Source organism: Drosophila gunungcola, unplaced genomic scaffold (genome assembly GCF_025200985.1).
Source record: "Drosophila gunungcola strain Sukarami unplaced genomic scaffold, Dgunungcola_SK_2 000001F, whole genome shotgun sequence".
Taxonomy (NCBI): Eukaryota; Metazoa; Arthropoda; class Insecta; order Diptera; family Drosophilidae; genus Drosophila; species Drosophila gunungcola.
In genome coordinates, this window is record NW_026453197.1 from 9,815,309 (window position 1) to 9,824,319 (window position 9,011).

A 9,011-nucleotide genomic window follows, 5' to 3' on the forward strand; every position below is an offset into this window, starting at 1 on the left:
ATGCCATTTTGAAATCGGATGTTTGCAATAAAAGTTATCGAATTAAAACTGCAGGTTTTTGGTACCTTTTTTAAAATGGTGTTTTTCGGAAATAAGTTAAGGAGTTGTGTCGTTAAGATATAAACCCAAACTTTCAAAACGAAATTTAAATGCAAATTTTTAGAGGCTTAAGCCACAAGAGTTTGAAGATATACAACTTTGAAATCGGATGCGTGAAAGAAAAGTTAGGGAATTAGAACTGAAGGGTTTTGGTCACTTTTATGCAAAGACGATTTTTTCGAAGATTTAGAAAGGGGTTACATCATAAAAATGACAAAAAATCGACCCGAAATTACGAACCAATCTTTAAACGCAGAATTGTAGAGACTGAAGCCCCAATACTTTAATGATATGCCATTTTTAAATCGGATGTTTGCAATAAAAGTTATCGAATTAAAACTGCAGGTTTTTGGTGCCTTTTTTAAAATGGTGTTTTTCAGAAATAGGTTAAGTAGTTATGTCGTAAAATATCTAGCCAAACTTTCAAAACGAAATTTAAATGCAAATTTTTAGAGGCTTAAGCCACAAGAGTTTGAAGATATACAACTTTGAAATCGGATGCGTGAAAGAAAAGTTAGGGATTTAGAACTGAAGGGTTTTGGTCACTTTTATGCAAAGACGATTTTTTCGGAGATTTAGAAAGGGGTTACATTATAAAAATGAAAAAAAATTGACCCGAAATTACAAACCAATTTTTAAACGCAGAGTTTTAGAGACTGAAGCCCCAATACTTTAATGATGTGCCATTTTGAAATCGGATGCTTGCAAGAAAAGTTATAGAATTAAAACTGCAGGTTTATGGTACATTGTTATACCATTGCAGAGGGTATTATAATTTCAGTCAGAAGTTTGCAACGCAGTGAAGGAGACGTTTTCGACCCTATAAGTCTATCCGTCCGTTTGTACGCAAACTAGTTTCTCAGCATTAAAGATATCTGCATGAAACTTTCCCAAAAGTTGACTTTCTATTGCAGGTAGGACATAAGTCGGAATGACCCATATCGGAAGACTATAGCATAGGATCAATAGGAAAAATAAATGAAAAAATAATTATAAGTCTGCAGTTTGTTATTTTTTTTTTAGTTCTTTGACATATAATTTGGTTAAATATTTTAGAATTAAGGTTTAAATTTTATCAAAAACGGACGACTATAACATTAAAGCTCCCATGGGAAAAATAAAAATATAAAAAAAAAAATTTTTTATGTAACTTTTCTGTTTTGTAATTTTTGTTTTCTTTGAAATTGATAAGCCTTCGTTTTTTTTTTATATCTTACTTTAGCAGATTTACCATCAGGAGGAGAGACCGAATAGAAGACAGTGTTTAAAGTTTCTGCAGCTGTTCCGCCTATATTCAAGGGTGAGCAATGGCCACCAGGAGATCCAGGTGCTGTGGCTTCCGGTGGCCGGTATACTTTTTTCCGATATTGTGGGGCTTGTCGGCAACTGGCCACCTATTATACACCACATCCTGAGAAACCGCCTTGTGGGTGAAGACGATAAATGGGATGTAGTATCCTGGAATTACCTGATCGGTGGCCAGGCACCCTTCGTTAGAATTCTTTTTTTTTTGCGCTGTGCAATGATCGCTTGGCTCGAATGCAGGCTTTTCTTAGATTGCAACTCCTCTTCGTCGACTTGTGCAATTAAACGGATAGTCAAAAATCTGGTGGGTGTCTTATATTATGTGGTTCAGCCTTCTTATAATCTCTCCACCACAGCAAACCTGTTTCGATCTACAGTTCAGAGTCCAGCCGATTAGAAATCACATATTAAGCATGGATCAAGAATGCGGATGCCCTTTTGTACTAGAATTCTTTGTTTGCACACTGTTTAACTCTATAAGCTATGTTCAGCTTGTTATATCCATTGACAGACACTCGTACAACTTATATTCACTATCGAATAATGTGTTACAGGTGAACAAAATTAATGAATAAAATCGTATAATGGTACTTGCAAGATTTTGTTTATTAAATACTTTTCTTTTTTCTCCATCCTACCTTGAGCTCGAAATAAACTTATCCACATTTATTGACCACTAATATGACACCTACACTCCATAAACATTTAGATTGCTTTTGCCAAAATAAATTCAATATATTTCAATATGTTAATTAAAACTTGTCTTGAATATCCCGACTTTAAGCCATGTCAAATATGGCTTTGTATAGGTATCGCTGCATGATTAAATGCTAGCCAGCTATACATTACCAACCAATCATAGTAGTTTGTGTAAAGCTTAAATTGTATAATGCATATATATTAGGATGTTTGTACATATATGTTAAAGCTTGTGGACTCCGATTGTTATCGAATCTAATCTGTAGATCAATGCGTTAGGTCATCGTCATGCATTTATTGCGCGCTCTAAAGGCCCAACGGCCAGGAAACTTTTAGTTTACTAAAATGCTCGACTGGACTAGTTGGATATTGGGGATGTTCTATTTGTATGGCCACATGATTGGTGTTAGCAACTTCGAGTTTGACTGGCGGACAGGTCGGGTTTTTAAGGCGAAAAGGAGTACCCTATACGCGATCGCGATCAACTTTGTCATTATCATTTCCTGTACTTACCACTGGACTAGGCACACAAATATGATGGTGGTGATCTTCGGAAAAGCAAACAAGTTGCACGAGTACGTCATCGTCATTATGACCGGTCTGAGGATCGCTGCAGGTAGTTAAAAGCATTTAATGAACTACTTACAAATACAAATGTTTTGCCGTTTTAATGGTAAGGTCTTGTCACTCTGGTGACTAGATGGCAATGGCGCTGCGAGATGATGGACTTGACAAGGAAGGTGATTCGCGTCTTTAATGCTAGGCCGCAAGTGAAGAGATTGTCTCGTTGGAATATTCTTTCCAAGTTCCTTACCGGAGCTCTGACCGACCTCCTTCAAGTACTGATCACCTTGGATGCAATGGGCCGTGTGGACTCGGAGTTCTATTTGGGAATGGCCCTGCAGTATTGGATGTTGGCCATTCTAAATTTGTCCATATCGCAGCATTACCTGATTATGCTTTTCGTGCGGACCCAATATCAGCTACTCAACGCCGATCTGAGACAGGTGATCGAAGAAACTAAGGAGTTGAGTAGGAATCCTCAGGGGCAGGGAGCTTTTATTACCAGGTGTTGTTCCCTGGCGGATCAGCTTGAGGATATAGCCAAACTTCAGAACCAGCTGCAGTCTATTGTCAACCAGTTGGAAGATATATTCGGCCTTCCACTGCCTACATGACCTACAGTATCCTCATACACGGCTACAAGGACATGCAGATGACACTGTATACTGTGATTCTGAACGTATTCTGGTGCTTCTTTTACTATCTGAATGGAATGCTAAATCTGTTTACCATGCTATATGTCCTTGATGATCACGGTGAAATGATAAGGCTACTAGAGGAACGAACCATATTCGCTCCAGGCTTGGATGTTCGCCTCGAGGAATCCGTAAGCTGTGGTCAGCTCATTTAAAATAATTTTTAAATAAAACTATTTTCCTCTCAGTTCGAACGTCTCCAGCTGCAGCTGATTAGGAACCCTTTAAAAATAAGTGCAATGCAATTGTATGGCGTCACTCGCAGCTCTACCATGGCAATGTTTGGAAATTTGATAACGCATTCAGTTGTACTTATTCAATATGACATGGAAAACTCTCTTCACAGCGCAACATTAAATTATTCATAAAAAATCACTTTAATTTTTCCTGCAATTAAATATTATTTCCTAATGATGACAGTTTTATTTGTACACCAGAAAATCGATATTGGTACAAACGACAATGAATAGGGTAATGAGTTTTTTATCTTGATCAGACAAATTCCCTGGTTAGTTTCCAAGTGATTTGATGGCATCACTGAAAGACAATTTAATTAAATATAACCCGTTAGGGCCCTATGTATATACCATAACTTAATGAGCATTCCTGGGAAAACAGCAGCGAGTGGTTCAATTCAGTTATACGAAATGGTCGACTGGGTCAGTTGGATTTTGGAGGCGGTCTACTCTTATGGTCACCTGATCGGTGCCAGCAACTTTGAGTTTAGCTGGCAAACAGGCCGGGTCTTCACTGCGAAATCGACTACTTTCTACGCCATTGCAATCAACTCGCTTATGGTTATTCTCTATTCCTATCAATGGATCGGGCCTACAAATGAAATGAATTTGGTCTTTGGGAAGGAAAACCAGCTGCACGAATGTGTTGTTATTATCATAACCGGAATGAGGATCTCTGGAGGTAGCTCAAATAGCTCATGGTATCTTAGCCACCTATTTGTAAACGTTTGAAGTTTTTAGGACTAGTTACGGTGCTTAACAGATGGCGTCAGCGTAGCCAGATAATGGACTTAACCCGAAACGTGCTTCGTCTGTTCTTAAACAGGCCGCAACCGAGGAAGATGGCACGCTGGAGAATATCTACCAAGCTCCTCACCGGATTTGTGACCGACCTTCTTCAAGTTATAATCACCTTGGATGCAGTGGGTCGCGTGAACTCCCAGTTCTACATGGGGATGGCCTTGCAGTTCTGGATGTCGGCCATTCTCAACTTGGCCGTATCGCAGCATTACCTGATAATGCTTTTAATTCTGACGCAGTACCAACAACTCAACTGTGAGCTGCGACAGGTGGTCGATGAGAGTAGGGAGTTGAGCAGGAATCCTCCGCGACAGGGGGTTTTCATGACCAGGTGTTGTTCCCTGGCGGATCGGTTGGAGAGCATAGCCCAGCTTCAGAGCCAGCTGCAGTCGATTGTGCACCAATCGGATCGAGTATTTGGGGTCCAGGGGATCACGGTCTACGGTGGCTATTACATGACCATGGTTGCCACTGCTTACCTGACCTATAGCATCCTTAAAAATGGCTACGAGGAAATGCACATGACCTTTAAAGCTGTGATCCTAAGCTACACTTGGTGGTTAGTTTACTACCTGGATGGCGCGCTCAGTATGTTCGTCATATTTTTTGTCCTGGACGAGCACAAAAAGATGATGGTTCTTTTGGAGGAGAGAACATTGTTTGCCGCTGACTTGGATGTGCGCCTGGAAGAATCCGTAAGATATATTTAAACCACAACTTATTTTTTTCTAGCTGAATGGAATTTTGAATTTTAGTATGAAAGCTTTCAGCTTCAGGTGACGCGAAACCCTTTTAAAATGGAAGTTATGAAATTATACGAAATCAATCGCAGCAGGACCATGGCCATGTTCGCAAGTTTCATAACGCATTCAATATACCTAATTCAATATGACATGGAAAACTTCTAACGAGTGATTCCCATTAAATATTTTGACATGTTCCTATAAAAGTAAATAAAATATTATCCACTGGATATTGTGTTTGTAATATTATGTTTGTCTGGCTAAGAGATATTTTTATAATTAATATTAAAAGCTTTATCACAAGAAACATAAGGATTGTTAAAAAACAATCCAGAACTTTAATCCGTAAATTGTATTGTAATGACCGGTTATTAATTAAAGCCGTTCTACTGATTTAACAATACCACTACATTTTGTTGCTCAATAACACCACCAACCGATCAACTTACTCACATTAAATTAATATTATCCCGGAGGCACCTTTAACAATAGAATCTAATCATTAGATCTCAGACCAAAAATAGCGCGACGTTAAATTAATTACCTTTTCCAGTAAAGCAGCAGCGAAGTCCTTTTTAATTTTACAAAATGGTCACAGTGCGGATGCCCTTTAGTCCTGGAATTATTCTTCTGCAGTTTAGTATAGCCAATAATATCGAATCTCTTATAGGTTTAGATAGTTTCTTTTAAAGTTATAACTATAGGATACAAATATTTCAAGGTTAGGTAATATTAGGTAATTACTTATAAGTTACCTTTTTACCTTCAGTTGTCCAATGCAATGCTCAAAAATTTGTAAAGCTTTTACTTAGTTCCTTGAATAAATTTAAATTACATCATTCTCAGTTCAATATACGGAAACGAATAACAACAATGTCATATTAAATTGTTACTCGACACAATTGCGTTTGCCACAAATCGCCTTTGGCTAAAACTGAACAAATTTAATTGCAATGTGATGTAATGTTGAAACAGAGAGAATGGCAAATTGAATTTATTTTTTGGCCATTTAATGGGAGACACGCTAACCAGGCTGGATGCCAATGTCAGGAAAAGTTTTGCCATTTTCCAGTGGCCTTTTTCGAATTTTGTTTGTTTGAGCTTGAGCTGTGGCCGGCGCACATAAATTTCAATTAACATAAATTTAATGCCAGCGCCCAAAGTTGGGCCAACAAACTCGGCCAACACGCACATGGACACACAAGCACACACACACACACAGAGAAAGCATTTTCAATTATTGTCTGCAGTTGAAAAGTTTGCTTTCCGAGTCCTCTAACCAACGAAAAAATATCTTCGCTTTTCACCCGAAAAGCATGCAGCTTTCCAGATCTAATGCACTTGACTCTTGAAAGGTTTAGGGCTGGTGGAGTGCCACTTTAAGCCGCATATAGCAAATGGTCAGAGGCAAAGCAAATTGCTGAAAGGCGCTTATGCAAAGCGATCAAAATGCGAGGCGACATAAACACAAAACGAGAAGAGAAAATCCAACCTTCAGGCAGGAAAACCAATTTGAAATTGTTATTTTAAGCGCAAGTAAATCGCAAGAAAAGGATTCAGTGTGGGTATGTGGGATGTGGGGTGTGGTCGTAAAAAATCAAATATCGGCTGAGTCTGCTGACGCTTAAGATGGCATCAACCATTTGCGGCCAGATAAGCCGGAAACGGGGCAACTTTCCTTTTGTTTAGATATATGAAAATTGCCACAACACATTGAAGGCTCCACCCCCCGCTGTCGACCATAAAATTTCCAGGTAACGAAAGGTATTTTCTGATGAAATCAGCACGAGATGAGGATGCGTGTGAGGGTTCCTGTTTTAAGGTTCGAATCTGAGAGTTGGGTCCGAGCTGCAAATCTTTGGAAGCCAATAAAAATGGCCAACATAATGAGCCAAACAACAGCAGCCTTCTCGATAAAATGTAAATTGGGTGAACTGATTTTATGTGCGCCTACTTCTGGGGTGAGTTTTTTAGTCCAATGGGAAACAAGGTATTCAAGGCTTTAAATCTTTAAATAGCTGAATACAAGAAATTTGTCCTAATGGATGTTGATTGAATTTATAAAGTATTCAACAATTTTTATGAAATGCATTTCTTGCATACATTAAGCTTAGTAGAAAACGTACATTTTGTAAAAAATTAAAGCTGCAATATCGTGCTGAAATTTATATATATTTTTTTTTTTGCTGCTTCCGGACTTGTGTTGCCATTTTCACCATCACGTAGCTGCAATGACACGAAATCATTTCCATTTCCCCGGATAAAATGGCTTTTAATGGGTCGGACCGGCGACCATCTAAGCCTGCATGCCAGAGTGTAGAAATGCTTTCCAGAATCTATATAATTTACGGCCTCGGCGATGCCGAATGATGTGCCAGAAATTGCAGCCAAGGACCCAGGGACTGGCCAAAACAGAAACTGACGGGAAGGCAGCAATTTTTTATTTATTTTTATGAGTAATTTGTTCGTTGCCACGCATTTTTATGGCAATGCAAGAAAGATGATTGTAGCCATTGCCGTTCCTGTCCATTTTTGTTTGTGCTTTGTCCATTGCCGACACACCGAACAGGAGCGGATTTATAATTCGGGGTTTTGAAAGGTATCTTCTTAAAGGTTTATTTAAGTACAAAAAAAAATTATTTTTATTATAAAAAGTAGTATTATTTAAATTTAAATCAGGATATCTGACATAAGTGCGCCTGTGGGAATGCGTAAAGTCCAAATGCGAAGTTTTGTGGGACGTTGCAAGGCGAAGAAGCCAGAATAAACAAAAGGCAATTACGTGGCAGTGGCAAGGACAGTGACGAAGCCAACTCATCCGACAAAGGCTGGATGAGGTCTACCGACCAACAATACCAAACCCGGCACCAAGGACAACAACACCGACTATGGACAGCAGCTGAAGTGGCACGTAATCTGCCAATGGGGCATGGCCAATGGACAGTGTCAGACACTTTTATTGCAAATCATTTCAAATGCTGCAAATGCTAACAACAATACCAGGCGACAACAACGAATGGCAACAAATAATGACAGCCGGCGACATGACATTGTGTGGATTGCTTTCTCCCAGCCCCTCACTTTCCCCAGAGTTTCCTCGAGTTGCAGGGAAATCGATTCGAGGTGCAATCATCCTGTCTGTCTGCCCCCGATAATTCAACTCAATCTGGTAATGGATAAGCAGAGTGGACAGCTAGGGAAAAGATTGCAGATGATTTCGGGAATCTTCACTGTAACTGAAGTATTAAAGTTAATATAGCCAAAATACCTAAATAAATTTAAGAATCAATATTAGTAGCTTAAATGAATAAAACCCGGAATTAATTCTATACTATTCTCACACTTTTTAAAACCCTACCAGTCCAAGTCTTCACATAACAAAATGTCTCCCAGGCTTACATGTCAAATGGAATATTCCTTCCAATTGAACGAGCCCAATTAAACTTTTCGGGCATATCGCCATCAGTTTTTAACAGCTTTCCCACGCCCACTTCACTAACTCACCGCCCACCGATTTGTATGAGCAGCTTAACTTATCATTGTGTGTCGGTGTGTGTGTGTGTGTGTGTCAGGTGAGGGGGCAATCAAAAAGTTTACCTGTGCCGCAAATTGATGCCTTCTTATCTGTGCGAAATCAAACATGAAACTTTTAAGCCCCAGACAATTGAGCTTAATATGCCGAAAGTATCTTCGAGATACCCGGCGATGACATCCCAAACTACAGATTAAGTGGAGCCGGAATTATGCCAAGCAAAATAGGGAATTAGCCACGATACGGACTTCTGTATGAGTTCGTGGCCAAATAAATAAACCCTGGGAAATCTGGATGTTGTTTTCATTAGAAGACAAATCTGATTTATGTGACATTT

At 39.1% G+C, this 9,011-nt stretch overlaps 3 protein-coding genes across 3 annotated transcripts; all 3 read left to right on the forward strand.

The window, feature by feature from the left end:
• The first annotated feature begins 465 nt into the window (after positions 1-465).
• Positions 466-1,979, forward strand: LOC128263483 (uncharacterized protein CG31750). Its single transcript, XM_052998554.1, is given in 4 exon segments — positions 466-501; positions 1,325-1,603; positions 1,606-1,710; positions 1,713-1,979. Coding segments are annotated over 4 exon segments (687 nt in total).
• A 469-nt stretch (positions 1,980-2,448) lies between these two features.
• Positions 2,449-3,730, forward strand: LOC128263484 (putative gustatory receptor 36c). Its single transcript, XM_052998556.1, is given in 4 exon segments — positions 2,449-2,719; positions 2,782-3,264; positions 3,267-3,493; positions 3,551-3,730. Coding segments are annotated over 4 exon segments (1,161 nt in total).
• Positions 3,731-3,934: 204 nt separating this feature from the next.
• LOC128262354 (putative gustatory receptor 36c) lies at positions 3,935-5,307 on the forward strand. The gene is made up of 3 exons (XM_052996545.1): positions 3,935-4,280; positions 4,340-5,094; positions 5,155-5,307. The coding sequence occupies exons 1-3, from the start codon at positions 3,959-3,961 to the stop codon at positions 5,305-5,307; spliced, it is 1,230 nt and encodes a 409-aa protein (XP_052852505.1). The 5' UTR covers positions 3,935-3,958.
• Positions 5,308-9,011: the final 3,704 nt, after the last annotated feature.

Coding starts and splice junctions, on each gene's coding strand:
- LOC128262354 (XM_052996545.1), top strand. CDS start 3,959: ATGAGCATTCCTGGGAAAACAGCAGCGAGTGGTTCAATTCAGTTATAC. Junction 4,281..4,339: donor CGGAATGAGGATCTCTGGAG/GTAGCTCAAATA, acceptor TGAAGTTTTTAG/GACTAGTTACGGTGCTTAAC. Junction 5,095..5,154: donor ATGTGCGCCTGGAAGAATCC/GTAAGATATATT, acceptor TTTGAATTTTAG/TATGAAAGCTTTCAGCTTCA.